Source organism: Acomys minous, assembly GCF_964271855.1.
Source record: "Acomys minous genome assembly, chromosome: 6".
NCBI lineage: Eukaryota > Metazoa > Chordata > Mammalia > Rodentia > Muridae > Acomys > Acomys minous.
Window position 1 is genome coordinate 76,658,274 of NC_140487.1, and position 26,868 is coordinate 76,685,141.

The following is a 26,868-nucleotide window of genomic DNA, read 5'->3' on the forward strand; positions in this document are numbered from 1 at the left end:
TTCCAGTGCTTCCATTTTTGTCAACTGAATGAGCACAGAGTGGCACCCTTCTTCTGAACACCTCAGTCACTCATCACCCCTCCATAAATAAGTGTGTCACACATACTTCCTTCCTCCCGCACGATATGATTACTCAAATAACTTGCCCAGTTTTCCCGCCCGGTCACTTGTGCTCTTTCTGCTCTGCAGGCCTGCACACGTCCTCTGTCCTGCGGGCTGTGAGTGCTGCGTTCTTGGCTTAGAGCTTGCTTTGCCAAGTGGCTTCTGAAGAACTAACGTCCCTGGTTTTATTCTAGTCGCACATGTCATTTTGGTTTGGTTTTGGTTTTGGTTTTGGTTTGTTTTTTAATATGGTTCTTCATGCCCTGCTTAAGAAAACCCCTTAAGGAATCCAAAGGAAATTTTTAATCTGAGGACAGTGGCCAGAAACGGAGCCAGGTTGCAGGTGGGTCACAGAGGCAAGCATTGTAGCGACTACAAAGCTGTCTCATTTGTAGCAGCCCTTACTACCCAACACCAGTGACCAGCTGGCAGGTGTGTTCTGGTTATAGAAGTAGACATATCATTCTATTAGAGCTGGGTGCCATTAAAAATTCTAATCATAGACTGTAATTAACTTTCCTTGCTCCAACGCCTGCTCACTAAGCAACCTTCTGATTATAATTTGGCTGCCCATGTATCTTGCCTACAGGGAGAGAATGTACTGTGAGTGTACTGTTCAGGCCGACGTGAGGCTCCAAGCCATTAAACAGTTACATGCCATGATGTAAATTAATAAATTCGCATTCTGATTTTATCATCGGCCTCATCTGGGCTCCAAAGGCGTGAGTCAGCATCCCCGGGTCTAATCAACACGGAAGCTGTGAATAGCAAACTCCCGGGCTGAAAACCAAGGAACTAGAACCAACCAGCCAGAGTGAAATCACCAAGGTAACATGGCCCCAGAGGCCCCTCTGCCTGATGAAATAGGCCTTCGTACATGTCGTGCAACAGGGACAGGGATTAAAATTTACTTTTGACATTATAGAGAGCTGCATATTCAAGACAGTGGCTCAGTTCCATTCAGGTAAAAAACAAAGAATAAAGGATGATCATTAGGGCCATATTGAATATTTATTGGCTTCTGAGGACACACCAGATGCTGCCCAAATCCTAGGCAGAAGGTTAAAATTTACAGGCATGATTGAAAAACATGAAAAGACGGGGGGAAAAACACCCCCCTAAAAACAAAAACAAAACCACAAGAAAAAACAAGGCAGCTGGTGTGTACTCAGGAGAGAACGGGAGGTGTCTGGTACAGGGTAAAGTCTTATTCCAGGAAGGAACTCAAGGTCCAGGATGCAAACTAGAAGGTGACCTTAAACACAGGTAGAAAGAAGCTAGGAGACTGAAACACACGGTTCACCAGAGTCCAAGCTGGGGTGTGCTGAGGCTCTGAGATGACCCAGGCCATAGGGATGATTTAGGACCTGTGAGGTCAGGGCAAGATCTTTGAAGTGAGTTCAAAAGGCAGAGTGGAGTTGAGGTTGAGGGGACAGATGGTGCTAATCAAGTGACCTTGTAATCCAGCCCCATTTTACTCACAATCCCTGTGAGCATCACCTACAGTTTAACTGACCCCTTTGAGAATCCCAGTAACACCAAATATATAGAGAGGAGGGTTAAAAAAAAAAAAGGCATTATATGAACACTGCGCCTTGGACAAAAGTTTGACTGTGTATTCAAGCCAACAGAAAATAATTAAGAGGAGCCAGGTATGGTAATGTACATCTTTAATTCTTTTAATGTACTCTGGAGGCAGAGCCAGGGCAATCTCTATAAGTTTGAGGCCAGTTTTGTCTATATAGCAAGTTCCAGGACAGTCATGGACACATAAAGAGATCCTGTATCAATAAGAATAAGAATAAGAATAAGAATAAGAATAAGAATAAGAATAAGAATAAGAATACATATGTTGGTGGTCCCATAGGATTTGTTCTTCACGGGAAAATGTGTTTCTGAGCTATAATGCCACTCCTGGGGAGACTGGGGCAGGAGCACAGTTTGACCCCAGGAGTTTCGGGCTAGCATGGGCAACATAGTAAGACTCTGTCTAAAAGAATAAAGAAAGAAAGAAAAAAACAGGTCAGAAAGAGAGAAATTACAGGAAGTTCCAAAGACAAGCATTGTCTCCCCCACACCAGAGCCAGGTTACATGTAGAGACAAGAAAGCTAATAGCAGATCTTCTAAACGAGGTAGCCATATGCCACCCCGAAACAATGACCTTGAATGAGGCTTGCCCAACCAGCTGCATGGGTAGAGAGGCGACCAAAGTCCCAGCAGATCGTCAGGATCAAACACTACGCGGATAAAGGTGCTCCTCACAGGCCGCCACCAGGATGTGGCATCTCTAGGGAGCAATGCTGAAGGTGAGGCAGCTGGGTTCTCTACCAACCCAGAAGGCTCTGACCCATGCATGAGAAATGATCTTCTTTAACAGTGGCCTCGGTGGTGGCTCGGGGGTGAAACAAGAGGGCTCTCTGGCTAGTAGAGGTTGTCCCGCACATGCTCCAGGATGGTCTCCAGCCCTAGCCAGGTCTCCTCCGCAGTAGGGATTATCTGGCTGGCTGGCAGGAGGAAGCCATAGTGCCCAGTGTCTCTCAGCTCAAATGTGAATGAATACTTGATGCCATGGTCGTATGCCCAGTCAATGCTGCTCCCACTAGCTGGATCTGTCAATCAGAAGAAAACACCACTGAAGCCTACTTCAACTCAAGACTACTTTAGGTTTCAGAGGGAAAAGCTGGCTCTCTGCTTGGGTTGGCGTCCTTAGAATCCGGAGTTCTTTCTGAAAGTCATCGGATCCTAAGACACATATGGCCTAAAAACGCAAGGGCTCCATCCATAGGTCTTAGGTCCACCCTGCACCATACAGGTCTAAGATTTTAAACCCTCATTCCCAAGGCTGCGGAGAGGGCTCAGTGGGTAAACTGTGGGAGAGTTTGGGTCCCTAGAATCCACATGATGTTGGTTAGCCATGGTGGCCCACTTGTAACTGCAACATTCAGGAGGCAGAAACAGGGTATCTTTGGAGCAAGCTGGCTAGCTAGGCTGGCTGAATCAACACACTGGGGAGTTCAGAGCCCCAGCTTCAATAAGGTGGAAAGCGATAGAAAAAGACAGTAAATCCTTCCACATGCATGTATGTATATGAACGTGCATAAACACAGACATAATGCATATATACATACGCCCCCCCCCCAAAAGTGGAACCCTCAGTCCCATCGTGTCACTGCAACCCTGCAAACCAGGGCTGGAGAGATGGCTCAGTGGTTTAGAGCACTGACTGCTCTTCCAGAGGTCCTGAGTTCAATTCCCAGCAACCACATGGTGGCTCCAAACCATCTACAGTGTAATCTGATGCTCTCTTCTGGCCTGTGAGTATATATGCAGGCAGAGCACTGTATACATAATAAATAAATAAGTTTTTTAAAAAAGAAAAAGAAAAAAGAAACGCAAACCTATCTTATTAGGGACAGGGTGAGGCATGCATTCCTCTCTAGCACCAGCGAGCCCTGTCCCCTTGAAATGGTGCCTTGTGTCATCCTCTTTTAGAGAGAATAAGGCTGGCCTCGTACCCAGAGTTAACAGGATCTCGAAGAAAGAAGTTGTCATGAAAGCCAGTGTGGCCCTGCCTTACTTGTCTTTGGGGTCACTTGGTCTGGGGAAAATCAGATGCCTCTGATGTAAGGACACCCAGGAAGCCCAATGGAGAGGCTTGGCGAAGGAATGCACCCTCCTGTCAGGAATCTGCACTAATTCACCAAGCACTGGGCCAAGCCACCCTACAAGCAGATCGCCTAGCCCTGAAGTTGGCTTGACTGCAACCTTCTGTAAGCCCCCTGCCTCAGAGCCATCCACATCAGATGGTCTGAAATTCCTGACCCGCATAAACCGGGTAAGAAATAAATGTTTATCATGTTAAGTTGAGAGGTCTTAGCTTAGTTTTGTTTTCTCTTTTCACCCAGCAAGAGATAAGCGATGCACAGAGGAAAAGGAAGCGCATTCCTTTTCTAGGAGCTCACTCCCTTTGCCAGAAGACTTGAAAGAGATAGGAGGGTTTTTTCTGGATTTTTTCCCCCAGTCAAACTACTAAAGCAGGAACTTTGCTGCCAACATCACTAATAAAATGATGACAGCAGCAGCTATTCTGTTCTTCGGCATCTGCCATGCGCTGGCCATCTTATCACTTGACACTCACGATGTCATGATCTTTACATTCCAGTGGTGGCCATTACTGCCCTTAGTTTACGGATGGGAAAAGCCCAGCTCGGACTAGGCACAGCCATGAAGGAAATGCAAACAAAAGGGCAGAGCTGGGATTTAAGCTCACTTCCTTTTAAGTTGTCCATCCAGTCGGCTTGCAGTCCATCTGGTGGATTAGCGCATCTGATAAGTGTAAACCCAGGCCCTTCCTTTCCCTCATTCCTGAGAACCATTTCTCATGGACGTGTGTGTGTGTGTGTGTGTGTGTGTGTGTGTGTGTGTGACTCCTCTGGAGATACAGCTTCCACGGAGATTGCACGTTCCCAAGGGAATAGAATGGGCTCTGCTATGCTCTCAGAAATCCATGTGATCCCCACAGTCTTTCTACCCTGAGAAAATGCTCCAGGAAAAAAAAAACCAAACAATACCTAGCATTTCCAGTGGTTGTTTATAGGATAAACTCAAGTGCTCTGTAACACCCTTCAGATCTTAGAAAGAGGCAGAAAGTGTACTGCTTGATATTCAAAATTGATGAAGTTCATAAACTTCATTTTATGTAATTCCTTGCTCATCCTCTTGCTTGTATGTATACAAAAGCATATGTGGGGGCACATGTGTATATATGCATGTACAGATGCATGCGTGTACATATGCATAGAAGACCTCGGGTGCTGTTCTCAGTCCTGTCTGCCTATGTTTAAGACAGGATCTCCACTAGCCTGGAACTCAGCAGCTGGGCTAAGCTGCCTCCATCTCTTTAGTGCTAGCTTAAATGTGCACAGTACTACCTGGCTTATTTATATGGGTTTGAAGGATCAAACTTGAGTGCTTATGTCTGCACAGCAAGCCTTTTACTAACCAAGCTATCTCCCCAGATCTTTTAAAATGCATGCATACATGTACACATACACACACATAGATGCACACGCACACATATATACACATTCTACACATGCTATTTTTTTCAATTAACACTTTTAGATCATTTCCTATTAGCGCATATTGACCCACCGTATTCATTTAAGGGCAGCTTCATGCTTCCCTGTATGAATGCGCTGATGGTGTTTTTGTCTAGCCCTCTCCTAATGGGAATTTTAGACACTTAGCAGACTTCTGTGGTGATAAATGGTATTGTCACAAACATCCTTAAAATCCATGATTTATCCCATTCGGATGAGCCCAAGAACTTACTGCGTCAGAAGCCCTGAGTACATCAGAAGCAGTAAAGGGAGAAGTGAGAACTTGCAGGATGCAGATGGCTCCAAGGCAGCACAAGCGGCCATGACAGTCTGACAGGAGGAAGGAGATGTGAGACTGTACAGAGCAGGCACAGTCCAGCGGGAGGAGGTAGAGGCAGGTGGCAGACACACATGAGCATGACATATATGCATGAGAACACTACCAGGAAGATTATGATTGTCTATACTAACTTTTTAAAGCGTTAATTAAGGAAAGAAACAAAACCAAACAGACACTGACTTAAAGCAGCAAAATGGGGCGGGGCTAGTTAGGGGAAGGAGCTTACAGTCCAAAAAGACACATTCGTTCCTTAGACTATAACAGTCTCAGAAAGCCACTCAATTGGGGTGGCAGGGGTTGGGGGGGACACTGAAGTCTCCTTCCTATGCTCTGTTTAAGAAGGCAGCAAGAAAGTGTGAATGACTTTCATTTAAAATGATGACTCTAAGAAAAAGGACAGATGTCAACTCTAGCTATAGAACTTGCCAGAGCCCTGGGTTACATGGACTTTTAATATCCAAAATCCTACTTTTAGGAAATAATGGAGGCAGAGAAGACCTATGAAGGATATAGAATGTTCCTGAAAGATAGCAGGGATGCCTGAGTCTCCCTCCTGAGAAAGGCATCTGAGCCTCCCCCTGAGAGGGTATCTGAGCCTCCCCCTGAGAGGGTATCTGAGCCTCCCCCTGAGAGGGCATCTGAGCCTCCCCCTGAGAAGGCGCCTGAGCCTCCCCCCTGAGAGGGCGTCTGAGCCTTCCCCCCTGAGAGGGTGTCTGAGCCTTCCCCCCTGAGAGAGGCATCTGGTGAGTATCCCAACTCCACACAGCTCATCCTGGGGAAAAGAATGTGTTTGATGTGGGAGTACAAGCCCATGATTTAAACTGATGTTTGACCCCAAAGCAGGGGCCCTGGTGACCCACAGAGATCTTTAGGAAGCCCTCCTCAAGGGGCTCCCAGCAAGCCTCCATTAGCTCTCTCAGGCCGTGGCTCTCTCCTGGCTGGTTAAGCAGAGGGTGGAGAAAGTCTCCAGATGTGTCCTCCGAAGAGTTTCCATTTAACAACACTAATAGCAATGAGCTATGAATAATTAATGGATTGTTGCTGCAATTACCAAGACAAGCACCAGCATCCTGCTAACTGCTTTATGTTGCTCTGTAGCTACACAGAGAGAGCAGAGTGCCGGGGTGTGAGGCAAGGGTACCAAGGCAGTGGTTGCTATAGAGAAGGCGCGTCAGAGGGACCACTCCCTCACAACACAGCAGCGTTGTACCTCCCATGTTGATGTTCACGTTTCCCACTTAGCCAGAGCTGGGCAGCGTTACACTTCCCATCACTTGAAGACAGATTTCCAAAACAAGATAATTGGCAAGATGTCTACAGAAATCCAGTAAAACGCTCAGATGAAACCAAAACAAATATGTCCTCCAAGTGAGGCTGTGGGTGACAAGTTTTGATGCCAGGTTTTAGATTTGGGGACTAGATAGATTTTTTTTCTACATATTAATCATAGTTAAAAGACTCCTTATGACTTGTTCACTTCCAACACACATTATCTCTACCATCTATCTCCTAACACAAAGCTGGAGAGTTTCCTTTGAAAAATGCATAGGGACCTGGGAAAACAACTCAAGCATGAGGACCTTTATCTGGATCACTAGCACTCACACAGGTTAAAGTAGCCAACAGCATGGGTCTGTAACCCTTTATACATGAGTCTGTAACCCTGCAGACATGCGTCTGTAACCCTGCAGATATGGGTCTGTAGCCCTGCAGACATGGGTCTGTAACCCTGCAGACATGGGTCTGTAACCCTGCAGACATGGGTCTGTAACCCTGCAGACATGGGTCTGTAACCCTGCAGACATGGGTCTGTAACCCTGTAGACATGGGTCTGTAACCCTGCAGACATGGGTCTGTAACCCTGCAGACATGGGTCTGTAACCCTGCAGACATGGGTCTGTAACCCTGCGGGCATGGCAGAATGGTGTTGATGAAATAGAGACAAGCATATTCCTGGTACGTGCTGGTGAGCCAGTCTAGCCAATCAATGGGAGACCCAGTCTCAAAAAATAATGTGGAAAACAATAGGGATTAGACACCCAACATTGACCTCTGGTCTCCATGTGCACATATACATATGTGCACTCATGCAGACAGAAACACACACACAAATGGAGGACAGGCTTTGATAACTTTCTGATAAATTATGTCAGGATCTGTAACACAAATGAGGAATGTAGTCTACCAGCTGACAGGTCCTAGCTCATCAAGGGCACATGATAAGTACATGAGAGTGGTGGTGACACTGATGGAGACGCCTGTCCACAGCAGCCATTTGTCACAAAGTCTCAACATAAATTTTGGTCTGCTACTAACCACTAAGACAATCAGACGATAACACAGGAAATACAACTTGCATCTCTCCTCCCACTCCATCTCAACTTTCCTCCCAAGGCACTTCCTAGATAACTCCCAGGCAGGAGTACTCACAGACAGTGGTGCAAGTTGGTCCAACTTGATACTTAGTGCCCGAGTAGGAAGCCAGGGCTTCGGCTGCACTCCTCGCCACATCATCCTGGGAAGGGAGCAGGCAGATGAGAGGATGGAGGTGTACAGAGAGCAGTAAGCATGCTGCAGTCACAGACCCTCCCTGCAAGAGCTTCCCGCAAGCTTTCCTGAAGCCCAGAGAGCCGCGTGCCAACCCTGTGGGAATCTCATTAGGATAGATCAGTCAAGATGTCCAATGGGAGGGAGATGTCATGCTCAGAAACATGACGGAAGGCCAAGTATGTTCAAGAGAAAAGCCTAAAATGGAGAACCAAAATCTGCTCTACATCTCGCCATGAGTCTGAGCGGAGCATCTTCTACCCATAGACTAGTGGGCGGGTGATAGCCTGGGAACGGGGTGGCATCCCAGCCGACCAGCATGGAGGCCTAGGCCTACAGCCATCCTGACTATGCCAGCCCTCCTCCTACTAGTCCATCTATCTATAGGAGCCTTTCCTATCCCAGGGAACACCGAACCCCCAAGCTATGACCTATACCCTCCCTCACTTCTCCCTTAACCAGAAAGAAGGTCCCTGACCCCTTTCCCATCACGGCGCCAAGCACAGTCTTTAGCAAGTCATGAGGCAAAGTCAAGCAGGCTGAGACCAGGCAGAAGGCCTCCCTCACTTACCAGCTCCTCAGCGTCTTTGGCCTTTTTGACCGCGTACCCATAAGGATACATCAGGAGCTGTGAGTAGCTATGCAGGTCGATGAAGCATTTGAAATTGCCATGCTCTTGAATAAAATCCACCACTGATTTCACTTCCACTTCAGAATTGGGGTGGGAGCCATGGTATACTTCAGAGCAAGGGTTATTGCTGGACCCCTCTCCTGTGGGTGGGAACTGATGAGTAATAAACAACCCACGGGGCAAGAGGACAGAAGGAAGTGACCTCCACCCCAAGATTGACCGGAATGGTGGACAGGTGTTTGTCAGATGTCCCCAAGAATCTATTCATTGCAGGTGCAGATTCTGAGGAGGGGACAGGAAGGGAATTTGGGGGTGATGGGGTTTGTTACAAATAAGGAAAAGTGTTGGGACTTTTTTAAGTGGGTAGAGTTGACCTCATATTGCGCTAATAGCAGTTGTCATAAATAATTAATGTCACACTCAAGAACAAGCTGTAATTAATAAGTGTTCTTGATAATTAATATGAATACCAATAAATAATGAAAATTACTCCATTTATTCTGGTGTCAACTTAGTCTCTTGGTTCAGGTCTTAATGGCCAACTGCTGCCAAAATAATCTATTGTTGTGTTTTTTTTTAATTTAACAAGTATTTAGATGGATTGCTTTCTGCATTTTTCACAGCAAAGTGTGCCTTGGTGTATGAGTTTGTGCATGTGTGCATGTGTGTATGTATGTGCATGTGTGTATGTGCACGTGTGTGGAGGGGGGATTGACTGAGTGACTGATTGGTTACCATCCTACAATCATTATTTTCCCTGTAATTTTTTATGATCATTCTGTATAATTACAATAAGTTCACTCAAAATAAAATATCGGGGTTTGGGGTATAGCTCAATGATAGAGGGCAGGCATAGGCCCTGGATTTGATTCCCAGCACAGAAAAAAGTAAAATAAGCTTACATATATTTTTGTTTTGTTTTGTTTTTGGTTTCAAGACAGAGTTTCACACGCTACACAGCCCACATTAGTCTTGATCTGGAAGTGTGTGCTTGTGCGTACACATGAAACAGGAAAGAACTACTACTAGATTTAAAACTGGAAGGTAAGCTTATTTGGTGACTTTTATCAGCCATGGAATCTTAAGATTATCTGAGTTTCAAGAACAAAAAAGCCAAGAAGAACAAGGAACAATAGTTGGTACTTTTGTGGGGACGGTTTTTAAACAGCTGCAACTCAGACCCCAGGTCACCTAATTCCCAATTCATCTTCCATGACTGCTAGCTGTGGCTTTGTCCTAACAGAGGGGTAGCTGCTGGGATTTAAGCTTTGCTATACGAGATGGGTGACGCACACCTGTAATCCCTGCACTCTGGGAGGCAGAGGCAGGTGGATCTCTGTGAGTTTGGGGCCACCTGTCCTATAATGTGAGCCCAGGACAGCCAAGGCCAAACAGAAAAACTCTGTCTCAGAGAAAAAAAAAATTGCCATAGGCACTAACCTATTTGGGTAACAGTGTTAACTGATCTTTTGACTTGCCACCAGGAAGCCTTCTGCACAGTTACAACTGGACCAAGCAAACCTGGAATGGCCAGGGCTAAAGAAGGGCCTTGAATAAATACATCTAAGATGTGAGTGATTTTTTTTTTCATTGTAGGAGCTGAGAGGACACAGCTCAGTAGTGGAGTACTTGCCTAGAAGGCATAAGGCCTCACCACAGTAAATAAATATTTTAAATTAACATAATCATTATCACAATGAAGAGACCGCCTGGCCCACTGTCTTCTCAGGACAGGGATGACTGAATCACTCCCTTCCAAAGTTACAGCAGTAAGACTTAAAAAAAAACAGAAACATAGACACAGATAGCCTGGGGCATGTCCCTGAGTCTTGGAGTGAATGGAAAAAACACAACCAGAATGGAACCTGGTTCCCTGTCCATCACTTCTGGTTCATCCAACGCTGGTGGGATTTGAAACCATCTCTCCGCCTACCTGCAAAACTTGCATTCCAGTTTCTGTTTGGATCAGCACCGATGCAGGGGCTTCCTGGGTTCCGGGACCTTGTCTTCCTCCATAGTCGGTTCTGAAAAAGCCACCAACCACCCAAGAGTGTGTCACGACATAAGGTTTTTCTGAGGGCTAAGACAACAGCAGATGGACTGAGCTGCGCGTGGCCATGACTGCCTGGGCAGTCTGCTGTCACCCACTCACAAAGGAGATGGTGTGGGAAAAGGCTTTAAAAAGGGGATTCTGAGCCAGGCATGGTACACCCCTTTAACCACACATTTGAGAGGCAGAGGCAAGCAGATCTTTGTGAGTTTGAAGCCAAGCTGCTTTACATACTACAGCACCTAGTAAGACGCTGTCCAAAAAAGAAAAAGAATAGGAAAAAGAAAAAAAAAGGAAAGTGACTCCCCCAAAGTGTCCATATGAGAACCCAACTGTCCTTTCCGAGCCGCCGTCTGTGGTGGAGCCACTGCCAAGATGCAGATTTCGTGATGACCCTTCTGGGGAAGACCACCACGCTCGAGGCTGACCCCTCAGACACCGTAGAAAATGTAAATGTCAAGATGCAGGATAAGGAGGAATTCCTCCTGACCGGCAGAGGCTCATCTTTGCTGGTAAGCAGCGGGAAAATGGCCACGCTTTGTCTGACTACAGCATTCAGAAGGCGTCCACCTTCACCTTGTGTTGAGACTTCGTGGCGGAGCTGAGAAAAGGAAGAAGAAGTCTTACTCCACCCCAAGAAGAGCAAGCAGAAGAGGAAGAAGGTGACGTTGGCTGTGCTGAAACACCTTAAGGTGGATGGAAATGGCAAAACTAGCCGATGTCGTCGAGAGGGTCCTTCTGGTGACTGTGGTGCTGGAGTTTTCGTGGTTAGCACTTTGACAGACATTACTGTGGCAAGTTGTCTGACCTAACTGCTTCCACAAACCAGAAGACGAGTGGTTGTGTGTGAGTTAATAAAAAGGAGGAACTGGAGGAAAAAAAAAAAAAAAAAGAACCAAACTGGTCCCATCTGGATGCCTTGAGTAATGGCTGGCTCATCCAGAAGTCAAAGCAATGGCCGCCAAAGATCACCCATGCCACAGACATGCACGGTGCCTATTGTAGCCCACGACAGTCACCTGAACTCAATCACAGTCTCAACCAGGGAATAAGGGAGCAAATTAAATCGTACAACAAAGAAGCCATCAGCCGGACGCAGGCTGTGAGACATTACACAGGAAATTACTTTGTTTCTCCAACAAATGAATGGCATTTTAAAAGGATGTGCTTGGGGTGCTGCTGACTGAATAAAGACCGCAGAGACACAGCCACAGGTGCGGCGCGCAGGCCTTATTGGATGCCGACTTCGACAAATGGACTCCTAACAGACGATTTTAAAATAATGGGGGTTGTTAGAGGATATTAAAGAACTCCCATTAATTTTTCAAAGGTGACAGTGGTGTAGTGGGTTTGGGTTTTTTATTATTATTATTATTATCATCTTCAGCTAGAGAGGCACACTAAGGTCGTTGTAGATGAAATAACATGATGTCTGGCTTTGCTTCAAAATACGTCAAGAAAATAAATTGTGTAGGAGAGGAAAAGATGAATAGAAGATAGGTAAAATGTTGAAAATTGTTCCAGACCCACAACAGAGAGAGTTCCTTAGACTATTCTCTCTAAACATAATAGTAATATGTTCCCCGGTGATTCTGAGCTCAGGGCAGGACTGGAAAGGAAAAATCCCAAGGGAGCGTCCAACACACATGCTGGTGGATATGGTCTCCTAGGGCACCAGCAAGAGATACAGAATCCACACAGGGAGTTCAGGCCAGACCCTGGCCTTTTAGAATGAATTACTCACATGGGTTTGTGTGTACACATATCCATCAGGGTTGGCCACGGGCAGCAAGAAAATATCTACTTTCTCCAAGATGGAAGTGACAGCTCGATCCTTTTGATAATCAGTCACAATCTAAGCAGAGACAACATGCTTGTCAGCTACGTCATGGCAGGCTAGGTTTGTAGGTGTAACCAGGTGTTCTCCTGAGATACCCAGCGCCCCCCCCCCAGGATGCTCCCCACCCTCTGAAGCCTCTCTGAAAAGCCCCCTGAATGCCCTCAAAGCCTGGGGGCAGGACTGCGTGACAATATCAACTGCAAGGAGAAGAGTGAGGCGTGGGGGCTTTGTTCACTCCCTCTTTCCAAGTATACCACCCTGCCCTCCCAGAACTGGCTCAAAATAAGGGTTTCTTGAAGGATCTTGGAGGCAATCTCTGAACCCAGAAGGCCTGCAGGGCTTAGAAAGGGATGAAGGCAAAACATATTGGAGCTCGGCTCTGAGGCTCAGTCCCCTTCTGCAGGGCCCACAGGGAATCAGTCTCTCTGGTCCACGTCTGAAGAGCTTTAACTTTGCTCACTAACCCTGTCACTTAACCACAGTGGGATGGCCTTTGACTATTTACTTCTCCTGTCTGAAAAGGTCTCAGACTACCAGGTTGGTGCCAAGCACCTCGTATCTCATCCCCTGGGCCCAGCCACATGAGATGCTGGGGCCCCCACCCCCCACCCCCCACCCCCCACCCCAGGCCCACCAGAACACCCTTGACTAATTCCAGGCGACATGACCTTCCTCGCCGTCCAGATGGCAGTGGCCTGAGAGATCCACTCACGGGAATGGATGCCTGCATTCAGCCAAACGGCCGGCCGCTTCTTGCCTCCTCCCGTGCTGAACTGCAGAAGGGGAAAGGGGCCAGAAAATGACCTTCCAGCGCACATCTCTCCTCACCTCTCGTCTCCCCAGCCTGCTCCTATTCATTTAATTCATTTAAGATAATTCGGAGTCCAAATGTTCCTGAGGGCACCATCTATTTAGCAAGCTTATCCGTGACCAGGAAGCTTAATTGGTTGGCTGGAGCTCTGGGCAGCCCAAACCTCTCTAGCTTTGGGAGTCAATGGAAAGGAGAAACAATTGGTATTGTGGGTCAGAATGCTACTGCGATTAGCAATAATAGTGTGTCTCTTGAAAGATCTCAAATGGTTTCCCAACGGAGAGAGACGCAAGGGTGCACAAACCAGACTGCTATGCTTATGGAATCAATGAGTTCGCTTTTAAATTATGAAGGAGAGGGCTTCACTGGAGCCCTTTGTAAATGGCAGTAATGAATTCTGCTTCCTGCCTTCGCCATAGCGTTGGGGCTTCATGGGTCAGAGCATGGTGCTAGTGCAGCCAGGGTCTCTATCAGATAGGTGAACAATCTAAATATATTCCTTCTAAAGGAACCAGCTCAGTGGTGCGCCTCCGCCTCTGCCACTTACTTACTATAAACCTGGCTCCCACAAAGCTAAGGGTTTGGTGAATTCTTAGCACCACCGATCGTCCAGTGGTTTTTATGCCCAAATTCCTTTCTGTGTGTCCAGCTGGATTATCTATGTCATTTATGTCATTGGCATAGCTCTCTACCTCCTTTGCCCAATGCACAGCTGAATCTGTTAGAAATATCTGGAAGCTAGGCTTCATGTGGCCAATGACTCTCAGGCTATTGGGCTTAAAATTACATCTACCTTAATGTAAGCGTCTCAGATTCTTTTTCCAAGAAGAGGCCCGGCATATCTTGTCCTGAACTGCTTGGTGGGAGTGAAGGCAAACTGGGAGCCTCTGAGGGTCTTGAGGAATCCTAACAGCCTCTCCTATGATCCTTTCAGTCAAAAACATAGAATGGGATATGCTCTTTCTAGCAGCCTTGCATTAGAAAGCAGCAGGGTATTCCATCCGAACAAAATATCTGATTAAGCAAAGATGAATCGAAGCTACCATCTCTCCCTCAGAACCCAGGGGTCCAAGGGGCTCCCTCTGTTAGCAGAACAAGGGCTGAGTCCCGGAAATTCAGATCCAGAAAGTTATGCCCAGTCAGCATCCTCAGCAGGGCCTTGGGCCTCACCTTCAGAACATACATGGGCCGTTTTTCAAATGTCTCTCCGATCTTCACTCTGCTTGCCAGGTCAGGAAAATCTGTGGCAATGCTGTCCATCTCGTGGTAAATCTGAAGCATGGGAAAGTGAGCCAAGGACACTTTTTTTTTTCTGAAATAAGATTTCCTATGTAGTGCACACAAGTCTTGAACTTGGAGTCTTCCTGCCTCACTCTTCCAAAAGCTAGGATAACAGCCATGTCTGCCGCACTCAACCCAATGATATTTTAAAATTCTGTTCTATTATCTGTGAACTTTATCTTGTCAATGTAAAGTTTCTTCTGAAACCCCAGCCTGGAGGTTGGACACAGTCATGCAATGCTTATTACAGGGAACCGCCGTAACAGCTACATTAATAAATGCAAACAGAATGCTAAGAAGATGGTTCAGTAAATAAAATGCTTGCCACGCAAGAGGACCTGAGTCCAGATCCTCAGCAACCACATAAAAGGCTGGGCATGGTGGTGTGCAGCTGTAGCTCTAGTGATGGGAAAGCAGAGACAGGAGGATCCCTGCAGCTCATGAGCCAGCTGGTCTAGTTAGCCGCTAAGCCCGGGTTCAGTGAGAGCCCCTGTCTCAAGAAGATGCTCAGTCAATAAGGCGGGGCATGACAGGGGCAGGGGGATGCTCATTTAACACACAAAGGGCTTCAGGATTGGGTGTGTAACTCAGTTAACAGAAGGCTTGTTGAGCACGCATAAGCCACCGGGTTCGATCCCTAGGGCCCCATCAGCCAGGGGTGGCAGGACGCGTCTGTAACCCCAGCACTCAGAAGATAGAGGTAGAAGAGTTGTGAGTTCTAAGCCATCTTCAGCTACCAGGGGAGCTGGAGGCCATGCTGAGGCGCTACATAAGGCAGTGTAGACGCCGTGGGCCATGAGAAAAAAATCACCTACAAAAAGTTAAGACAAGTTGGGAGAGAGAGAGAGAGAGAGAGGAGGGAGACTGGAAAAAAGGAAGGAAGGAAGGAAGGAAGGAAGGAAGGAAGGAAGGAAGGAAGATTGGTTAAAAACAGCAGGCTGGGGCCATGAAGATGCCTCGGCAGACAAAAGCACTTGCTACCAAGCCTGACAGCGTGAGTTCTGAGTTTGATTCCTGGCACCCATAGGGTGGAAGAAAAAAAAATTGATTGTACTTGAACTTCCATATTGGCACCATGGCACATGTCCACCTACATACAAATAAATGAATAAACAAACAAACAAATGGGAAAGTTGGCTTTTTTAAAACCTCCAACCTGTACCCAGATGTGGAGTACAAATTCACATGCCAACCATCACCTCACTAAGAGCCCGAGACCAGGAGCCCTGGCAAAAACAAATGCAGAATTTCCATTGGAGACTTAGAAAAGCCTGAGTGGTCACAGGAGATGAGCTAGTCAAAGCTGGTTTTAGGAAGAGCGCCAAATAAGCTGGCCCGGAGAGAGATGGCACAGCAGCAGGCTCTGGGAGCAAGAGCTAGCTGGAGGTCACTCTCCAAGTCAGATGAGAAAGTGAGACAGACAGCTGGTGAGCTAAGTAGATGGCCTCTCTTGGTCCCTGGGTGACATTTGTAACTGGTTAGCTCAGCTCGGGAGGGCCCCACATTAATGAGGCTAATGTTATGGGTTTGGTCCCAGTGTGGGCCCTGAGCTCTGCTTTCGTCCATGGCCCAAGACTGAACTGAACTCCTAACTTTATCCAGCTGTTTTGCAGATGTATGTCATTGGTCACAAGAGGGATCAAGGGGCAGTGTGGTTGGAAGTTGTACACAATAAACAAAGCTACTGACAATCATGGGAAAGAAGGAAAATAGTTGGCCAGCCTTTGAATAATTCCTCATCTAGAAGAAAAACAACTTGAAGTATACGTCTCATATCCTGGAAAAGTTTGCCAGGAACACGGTGTTTGCACATAAAGAGGAGCATGTGTCCAGGTAAAGGAGGGAGAACGGCCAGTTAGATTGGGGAGGGGAGGTTCCAAGCTAGTAGAGTCTGCAAACCACCAAAAGACACATTTGGGACATAAGAGCTCTGGATCATGAATGATGCCAGTCCGTTCTGTGGTCCCTTTTGCCTTCTCAAGTTCCAGGATCATATGAAATTATTCAGCTCCAAGTTTTTCCTTTGAAAGTTTGGCTTACTTTGAAAGTCATCTATATAAAGTGGTTTCTAACTACACGCAGCACCAAAATTGCATTGTGGAACAAATATACATTATAAGGAGGCATGATAAATGAGTGGAAATATTTGGTTAACCTTGGAAATAACCACTTGTCTGCTTGCCTGGAGTAAATGGCGTCTTATTCTGTGCTCAGGATTCCAATGGCGGGGGTGGGGGGAGTAGGGGGCTGGGGGGGAGTGTTGAGGGGGAAGGCTGGACTACAAGGACTGGAAATGCTGCTGTTCTATCCCGGCTTCCTTTAGAAGGCTGCTTGAGAGGGGCTTCGGCAGGGGAGACCACAGCTGTGTCTCACAGGCACTTGGCTGCTGGTGGGAGCTGAGCAACTCACTACTGGGGTAGGAGTTAAAGTGCACATGCTTCAGCCCCTCTGAGAAGTGAGACGTCGGGAGAGTGGCTCCAAAATTCAGGAAGGGAGAAAATGTTGGCCTTAACCCTGCTTCAAAACACTCACAGCTTCCAGCGAATGGTAAGACCCGTAGTTGAAGTTACCGCTCCGCTCTCGCCCTTCGTTGTGTCGCATTTCTTCATCTTCATTATCTAAAAGGGCCTTAAAAAATAAAAAATAAAAATAAAATAAAATTTAAAAACCAGACACAGCAACTTGGTGAAGGGATCCCCTAGAGATGTAGATGGGCTGGCCAAGATGGCGGCAAGCAACACAAATGTCCAAGGTCTAAAAGCGGCTAGATTGCTTAAGTTATACAAGCTAAAGATTACAATTCAAAAGATGATAAGTTTCTCCTGCCTACGTCTAAAACGTCTTTAGTCCTAATTACATGACATTCTAATGCTAATCACTTCAAGGGCTTCCCATTCATTCTGAGGGACGGGACAACAGAATTATCTGCGTTGCTTTCTGCTTCAGGCCTCTGTTCTCCAACATTCTTGGTTCTGTGGAGACTTTTCATAAAACTAGTGCAAAGTTCATACCCAGGAGAAGAGCTATCTATAATCGTGTGTGTTGATTATCATAGCCAGTGTGACACAATTAATAATAATAATAATAATAATAATAATAATAATAATAATAATAAATCCTGCCTTTCACTTTAAAAAAGAGAGGAGGTTCAGATTTTTTTCCCATATTCCTATAAAATTTTACTTTTTAATATCTGATTTACATTATTCTATTCAAAATCTACTCGATCCGTGGAAACAACATGCGCGCCATTCGGTTTTTCTATAGCATGAAATCTCTAGACATCGGCTTACATCTGGTATGCAATGCTTCTGAAACATGCAGCTTGGGAAACCATTGAGAAACAAAGAAATTCTTATAAGTACTCATACTTTGAAGGTTCCTGGCAGATGTCTGTGACATGTGAGGATGATTAATAAGCTCACAGCTGCTCACACCATCAGGAAAATCCCGGGCCAAATCACCAATTAGTCCACAACCCACCTCGGTGAGGGAGAGGGGGAGCCAGGGACACTGTCCTGCTGTTCAGTACAGGTCGTGGGGCTGGATGGCAAGGTTCCCTCTGCTGGGGGCTGTTGGTGACATTCCCCCTTTCTCAAACGATATCTCTTCTGATTGGTTCCCAGGACCCCACTCACATATTCTTTGCCTTCTAACTTCCAATACAAAAAAAAAAAAAATGGTCAGGGATGGCTACCTACTGAACCATCTCTTAGGTGCCAACTACTGTTAGATGTATTATATTATACATAGTTAATAGAAGCATTGGCTCTGTAAATAGTTGAAGTACGAATCATTATCACCATTTTAGCAATGATGAAATGGGGCCTCATGGGAGCAAACGCTTGCCCAAGGACACAGACTAGGGGTTAGCCATCAAGACTTAGAAGTAGCTCTGTGTAGCCGCCCATCTCTACAACGCACTCTTCCTGAAGCAGGTTGTTACACTCTGCTTCTGTCTGTCTCAAGACCTGCAACTGGGAAGTGAAAAGGATGACAGCAGACATTTTCAAATCTCCCAGGTCGAGTCTGATTAGCGGCTTAGTCTCAGGCAAGATCCGTGAGAGTGCCTGGCCTACCCACCTGTAGGTCTTCGATTGTCACTGAGTAGTCTAGGCCCTGGGACTTCAGGAAGGACTTGACTGGCAGCAGACTGACAGAGGGGACTAGAATGTCCACAGGCCGCTCCACAGTGGAGGGAGACTTCCAGACGTTGAGCTGAGGAGAACAGAAACACGAGGAGGTTAGCCGGCACCTCAGGTAAAACAGAGCACGCACGAGCTCACGTTCTTCAGAACCACTGTCGAAAGCCAAGGCGATCCCCTGAGTCCTGCCCAAAAGACAAACATCGTCCATGTCACAGATGCATCTGGTCAGACCTGCCCAGCAAACAGGACCCGACAAAGTCCAAGAAGCAGCGAGGGCTACTGGAAGTAGGGAGGCTGCAAGGCAGCTAATAGAGCAGCAGCCCCGAGTCCTGAGGCCTCCCCGCTGCACTCCCTCGCACTCCTGTGAAGCGCGTGCTGACTAATACTCCATCGTGAACAGAAAACTCGCAGGGGTAAAAACAACAAACGCAGGGGTAAAAACAAGCGCAAGGACCCGTTCTCCCCCACCCCCCCACCCCCCACCCCAACTCAGAACATTACAGAGGACAAAGAGCCACGTACCTTAAACTGGTCCGAATTCACTAGCTGAGTCAGTTTTCTGATCTCATCTCCATTTCTGACATTAATCCTAAAGACTTGGTCCCTGGAGAAAGGGAGGGGGGAGCGCAGGGAGAGGAAGATAATGGTGAGCCTTCAGCTGGCAAGTAGACACCGAACCCACCATCCAGACAGGGCTGGCTTGGATGAAAGGAAATGGTCTAGTCTTCGGTTATAATGTATAGCCATTAAAAACAAGACTTCGTGGCAAAGATGAAAAAGGGCTTGTGTGTAACTTTAAGGGGAATATTAAGTGAAAGAGCAGGACACAGAATTGTATGTATGCCATGATTACGAGTATGGAAAAAACAGATGGGCTGCAAGCAAAACAGACAACGGAAATAAAGTAAATGCTGCCAGTGCTCGTTTGGGCCGTGGGATTATGGATGGCTTTACTTTTTTTTTTTTCCCCCTCTTGTATCTGTTTTCTGTAATGTGGTCATATTACTTTATAATGAAAAACATATATATTCTCACAGAAAGGAATGCCCCTGAGTTAGGTTCCAGGCTAACTCAAGACGTAAAGAAACCCTTCTTCACTGTCAAAGGCAAGGCTGAAACCCTGGCGGAACTTCGTGCTGGAAAGAGCTGGGAACTTTTAGGAACAGACCCCCTATCCTGGGAGGGGCTAGTCCTCCCGGCCCCCACACATGCGCTTTACAATGGAACTGAACGTGGACTGCGGTACGAGGCTCAACGTGAGCCTCGTGGCTGCCCACCAGGACCTGAGAGTGCCCAGAAGAAGCCTGCCAGTGGCAGACCCCCACCCCCTCTACTTTGCCGTTTATTTCTCATGCATCATTCGGCTTCTGCAGCATTGGCAGGGGAAGAGGCCCCCAAGTCCTGTGTGGGTGGGAGAAGGCCAGGCCTGAAAAGCCTTCTTTGAGCTCTCAGCTCGCTCAGAGAGCCAGCGGAGCCATTAGGCGTTGCTAGGTGACGGCCCAAATGAATCCACACTCGACTCTGTCACATGCGTCATCCCTTTGACATGAGTGAATGCCAGAGGAGCTGCCAGGGAGGGATGTGGGCTGAAGGACCTGTTGACAGAGTAAATGGCTCTGTCACAGGGAGCTAAATGTGAGGCTCACGTGGAGGCTCCTCCCTCACCGGAAACCGGTTCTATCTGGATGGACTTTCAGAGCTTCACTTGATTCTGAAAAGTTCTGGGAAGACCTAGGCCAGGCCACAAAAGACAATGCCCACTGCAGAGCTGTTCTCAACACAGGTGGCTGGACTGGATAAGATGCTAATGCCCAAGGCACATCCTTTCACGCTAGCTCTCCCCACTAGGGTCCTTGAAGTAGACAGCTAACAGGATCCCGTGAAGACTGCGGAGGACCCTAGAGGAGCCTGGTTTGGCTCCGATGAACCTGCTATGATTTAGATATGACTTGAACGTGCCCCAAGGGTTCAGGTCCTGGAAGTCTGACCTCCAGCTGAAAGGCAGCATTCAGAGGCAGCAGGCTGGGGGGGGGGGGGGGGGCGGGGAGTAGTGGGGGCCCTTGGAAGCTGGCTTTGTAGAGTCAGTTCCTATGAAAGCAGGTTTAAAAGACGATGCATGGCACCTGAGTCTCTCTGGCATCCTGTCTTTGCCACATGATCTCCCCATCTTACATATGCTCCCTCCACAGTGCCAAACACCTGAGCCCTTCACCAAAGGCAAAATAGACAGGGCCACCCAAGCTTGGAATGTCATCTTCCAAAACGATGACTGAAATAAATCTTTCCTCTGGTAATTGTTAACCAGACAAGACTTAAAATTACCTAGGAGACAAGCCTCTGGGCACATCTATGAGGAACTGTGCAGATTAGCTGGGAAGAGCTGAGACCTAAGGACACCAAGTACAAGTACTATCCCTCCTTTCTATGGTCGCAATGTGACCAGCTGCCTCAAGTGTCTTCCATCATGACTTCATAGGAGAATAGACGGCATCCTCAAACTGTGAGCCAAAACAAGCCCTTTCTCCCTTAACTGGCTTTTGTCAGAGTATTTTATCACAGCAACAGAAAAAAAAGGAACACGCCCAATTACAAGTATTTTGTTATGGCAACAGAAAGTTGACTAATATATAACCCATTGGGTATGCAAGGAGTTGGATCACAAGCCTGGGAAGACGGAATGTCAAACTATCATTTCCCTGTCACAGACAGAGCCTTAAAGAGAGCTCAGTGGAGGGTAGACCCTTCTAACTGAGGACAGAGGCCAGTTTGACAAATGCACACTCTATAACTGCCTGTCCCTAACAGTCCAGAAGAGAGAATGTCTTTAAGATGGGCATGTTTGGTGCAGAGAGACAGTTCGGCAGTTAGGAGCACGGACTGCCCATGCAAAGGACCCAAGTCAGGTTCTGAGCCCCCACATTAGGCCCCTCACAACTGCCCGTGACTCCTGTTCCAGGGGGAGCCAATGACTCTGGCCTCCTTGGGCACCTGTATTCACATGCACATACACACACACAACTAAAAATATTATAACAAATTCTTTTTCAGTGAGCATGCTGCAAGGATTGACATCTTGGGTGGAAAAAAAAATTAGGCCTTGGCAAAACAACACTGGCTATAGAGTAGTCACGGAGAGGGAGTGGGGATGGAGAAGGAACAGGAAGAAAAGGAAGACAGCTGAAGAGCTCTGGAGTATAAAGAGAAGATGACACATTGCCCCCATGCTATAGAGTGTGCTGTTCCTTTTTCCAATATGGTGACATCACAACAGAACTTGCATGCTCCCTAGACCAGTCCGCGACAGTGGAACACGGTGACTTTACTGACCATGGAACGGATGAAGTTCACAGTCCGTTCTAACAAGTTTTCATCAGGCAAAGATACAAACATCTGTAGTGAGGGGGGGGGGAGGCAGAATGGAGTGTGCAGGGGGCGGGGTAAGGGGTAGGGGGCGGGGTAAGGGGCAGGGGGCGGGGCTAGGCAGACCAGAGCACCTTCCCCACCTCTTCTTCACCCCTGCATGCCTTCTTGGTTCACGCTCCCCTGCAGCCCCACTCTCCTTCCGTGCTATTGCTTTTGTGTGCCTTCCACATGGCGTTCCCTCCACTGCGACCCCAGTCCTTAAGTGCCTGTGTCACCCATGAGACTTTCCCTAACCAAAGCTAGGCAGTGGCAGCTGGGCATGGTCGCCTACACCTTTGATCCCAGAGGCAGAAGCAGGCGGATCTCTGAGTTCAAGGCCAGCCTGGTCTACAGAGCAAGTCCTGGACAGCCAAGGATACACAGGTTTGTCTCAAATAAAAAAATAAAAAATAAAAAATAAAAAATAAAAAAATTGGCAGTGTTGGTAGAGTAGGGTCTACTCTTGATAAGGGTTAATTATCCTTTTGAACATTAGCATAGTGGTGCCTAAAAGCAAAGTAGGCGGCATACAAAGGGCAATCTCCTTGCTTTCATTGACCTTATCTCTATCTGGAAAATCTCTAACTTCCCCAGCTCTTGACAGTGCGGATGGCTGAGCATACCCTTATCTGCCCTAGCTGAATTCCACTCAAAGACCTTGACCTTGAGCTCTTTCTGGAAATAGGAAATTGGCCTGGGTGAGAGGAAACATTGGGATTTGCAGGTGCTTTTCTGCCCCTCCTGTTCTGTATGGTTATTTTAACAGCTCTTCTGGCTCTCTTCAATTCCCGGTACACCAAGATGCCTTTTGCGTCGTGACTGGTAAGGTCTGCTCACTCACCCTCACACCTGCCCCATACTCAGGACAGTCAACGATTGCTTTGACGGCTAAGCTTCTGGACCTCCCCCAGTACCAGGAAGACAGCTAAGTGGCCAGTTCTCTGTGCCTCTCTCACCTGCCTTGCTGCCCAGGCTTAGCTGATAGTACTAAGAGATAGCCTTCAAGAAACCCTGGGATGTTTGCCAGCTACCTCTGACACTACAACCAGTTCTGCAACTACTTCCTGTTCTCCACCCGCCCAGCACCTCCCTGTATCCTGGCCACTATCTCCTCCTTAAGATATCGAAAGACTAGCACAGATGATAACCAGCAGAAAAGGAGACTGGGGAGCTAGGTGAACCAAGTCGCAAGGAGCAGAAGACAAAGTGGTGAGGCGAAGCCACCAAACTTGTGTCCGTTAGCCAGTCTACAGTCTGGCTTCCCAAGCATCCAGCTGCCAGAGGCCAGCTCCCCTGTGCCCTCTAGATTCATTGAACTGAGGGACCAGGGTTTGTGGACAGACCCCAGCAAAGAGGCTTCCACCTTTCCTGAGATGCCTACTGTACAGTAAGCACAGACTTGGAGATGACATGGCCCTATTGATTAAAACCTTTTGTAATCGGCTCTGTCACACAGCCCTTTGTATACAGAACTCCTGGAGTGAATTCCCTAGGACCCAGCCCCACTGTCCCAGAGAAGGTGCCCACTGTATCACAGAAAAGGTCTGTATCCTGAAAAAAAATAGAGATTTTTTTTTCAGCCACTCGAATAGCTGCAGTGGGAGCCTGACAGCTCCATGTGTCAGCCCACACAGCAGCAAGTGTAGTTATGACACACCTACTGCTGAGCTGCCTGCGGAAAAATCTTCCTCCCTGGCCACCTGCTACGCCTAACCTCTCCGAGTTATTTGGCAGCGGAGACAGGTATGAACCGTCATCCCCATAAAAATTACTCAATCTCATGTAAGTAATTGCTTCAGTAAACAATCCTGGAGTCCCTTCAACCAGACAGTAGAACAGAGCGCAGCCTCGCAAACACAGGTAGACCGGTGAGATGGAGGGCTCCCTGACTTGTGTTACAGGAGAAAGAGTTGAGCTTGGTAGTCTGCATTCCTGCTGCCCTGCTTCCCAGTTAAGTAGCATTAGGCAGCTTCCTTAACCTTTTTAAGGCTGGGTTTTTTGGGGTTTGGGTTTTTGGGGGGGCTTTTTTATGTTTAAATCAAGGAAAATAACACCCTTGCCTGGCAGAGCTGTTACATGATCCACAAGACAAATGCAAACGAAAGCTCTTTGCAAAAGGCAAAATGTTTTGCAGTGATGCATCTTCTACCATGGTAGCAAAGCATCTTTCATCTCCCCCACCTCTCTGACTTCCAGGCGTTCAGCAGTTCCACAGTGTTCCGTACGGAGCATGTGCGCACACACTCACACGGAGCCCCGGGGCGCAGCTGCCCAGATGTAGCTAGTCAAGATCTATTGGACCTTCTTCTCCCAAAAGCCTAAGAGAAAGCACCAGCTACACCCAGGACTCACCCACTGAGGGCGAGTATCTGTCAACAGCAAGTCTGGCAGAAACTGACAAAGTCTTTCTGACCGTTCTTCTAATTAATGGTGTAGGAAATGCCTGGAACTGGCCTTAGAAAGGAGGAGGACGATGACACAGAACTAGCAGGAGATTACGGAACTGGGAAGGTTCTGTGCAGACCACTGTCTTTGATTTCACCGGAGGGAATCAAAGATCTCGGAGAGCAGTGGCTGGTCCAGGATGGACACTGGGACAGAGGAGAGGCAGAAGCTAGCCCCTCCCCCTAAGCCCTACTACCTAAAGTATCATCACCCAATTTGGCTCCCAGGTTGCTGAAAGAACTAAATACTGATAATACAGTTAAAAAGAAACTCACCCGAAGAATTTGTCTCTGCTGCAGATGCCCGGCCCAATAAGGGCCCCAAAGAACAGTAACCACTTCATGTCTCAAGGGTGCCAGTCGCACACTGGCTGAGTCAAGCAGTATTTATAAGGAGCCCGAGGCCGACTCACGTCCTCAAAAATGCTAAGATGACTCTCCAACAGCCTCCCAGCTCTGACGGGGCAGGCCCCAGCTAAGGCCTCCTCCATTCCTGTCAAGTGATGGAGGCCCAGCCTCTCCATTTGCGAGACCAGAACTTGCTCCACGGGCTGGGAACGTCTTAGCCAGGCTGCCACATTGCTCATCACTTGGCATCCAAATGGTGAGTTTGGAGTAAATGGAAAGATCCCACATTGCTGGCTGGGATCCAGACTGATAGGAGACGTCAGACTGTAAGCCTGGGATGAAGTTACCTCTGGGATAATAAAAACCTTCTTGAAAATGAAGACTCTCAAGCAGCTGTTGAGCCAACTCCAAAGCCACACACGTGAGAAGCCTGTGCACAGAACTCAGCAGAGCAGATCAGAAAGAGGAGAGTGTATGGCCTCCTTTGTGGGTGTAAGGCCTAATTCTTAGGATTCCATTAAGAAAAGAGAAGTTTGGATGGTGAACTGTATAGAAAGGATGTGTTAGTCTGAATAAATTAAGTTTTCCTTGGAGTCTGGATGACAGATAAGGCTTAATGATGTTTTCTTTTCTTTTCTTTTTCTTTTTTCTTTTTTAAGCAGAGTCTGGCTGGTCTGGTCTCATCCTCTGAGATCCTCCTGCCTCTGCCTCCCAAGTGCTGGGATTAAAGTTGTGCGCCACCACGCCCAGACTCAAGCCCAGCTGTAATAAAACTAAAGAATAAGACTTTCCTAAGGTTTTGCTATTCTGTGAGTCTGGAGTCAGTAGAATTAGTGGACACTCTTTTCAGGCGTATGGCTCTGTCCCAGAAACCGCAACGCATCCCCTCCCAAGGTCCCCACGGACTCATTGTCTCCACACCTGCTGAAGGGCGGCACATAGACCCAAGGATCATGGCCAGCAGTGCTGAAATTTATTCTGACACTTGTTAAAACAGTAAGACTATTAAAGATCATTACCACGGCGAGCATGACTATGGTAATGGAAGGGGCTAGTTTAGTCTCGAGGCCAAAAGCAGCAAAGACTGTGGGATAAGGGGTCATTATGAAGAGGGAGCATCAAGGAAAGGGGCTTCTGGCTAAGCTGCCCAACAGGAATCTTGCTAGAGGCAGGTCAAGGACTTACCACCATCAGCAGTGAGGGATGAGGAAACTAATCAGACCTTGAGAGATGGGGTAGATGACTCGCCACATCTTTGCCAATCCTGGTTCTGACAGGGCCAAGAACCAACCTAATTTTGAAACAGGGTGCAGAGTCTCCAGAGGCAGCCAGATGTGGCAGAACAAGGAGGGGATCTCTATCACAACCTCTTCCTGCCTCAGAGCTCTGTGTCCTCCCAACACTTAAACTGGACCTACACCTGCTCTGTCCTCCACAGAGGCAGAGGCTCTAGTTCGCACCAAGATCGACTTCATTCCTGAGGTTAACAGTAAGAAAAACAAAGACGAGAATCAGCTAGAAGCATTATAGAAAGAAATAAGTACGCAGATTTCTAGATGCCGAAACCCATTTCCATTGTCTCCCAAGGAACACTATCTATGAATGAATGAATGAGTGAGTGAGTGAATGAATGAATGAATGAATGAATGAATAGTCTAAATCACTGATTGATATAAATGGCTAAAGAGAATGTGTGTGCAAGCTGAGAGGCAAAGTCATGGGGCATGAGCCAACAAGACCAAAGGCTGCACAAGAACCAGGTGCTAGCACTTTGTTGCTGAGTAGTGTCGAGTGAATGAAGGAACTTAAGCCCATTGCTAA

The 26,868-nt window shown here is 47.3% G+C and overlaps 1 protein-coding gene across 1 annotated transcript; it reads right to left on the reverse strand.

The window, feature by feature from the left end:
- Positions 1–1,926: 1,926 nt before the first annotated feature.
- Positions 1,927–25,151, reverse strand: CPA4 (carboxypeptidase A4). Its single transcript, XM_084786383.1, has 11 exons — positions 24,976–25,151; positions 19,376–19,457; positions 18,789–18,923; positions 17,238–17,333; positions 14,595–14,696; positions 13,282–13,386; positions 12,518–12,628; positions 10,657–10,747; positions 8,664–8,863; positions 7,976–8,060; positions 1,927–2,712 (listed from the first exon to the last, which is right to left on the reverse strand). The coding sequence occupies exons 1-11, from the start codon at positions 25,041–25,043 to the stop codon at positions 2,525–2,527; spliced, it is 1,263 nt and encodes a 420-aa protein (XP_084642509.1). The 5' UTR covers positions 25,044–25,151; the 3' UTR covers positions 1,927–2,524.
- Positions 25,152–26,868: the final 1,717 nt, after the last annotated feature.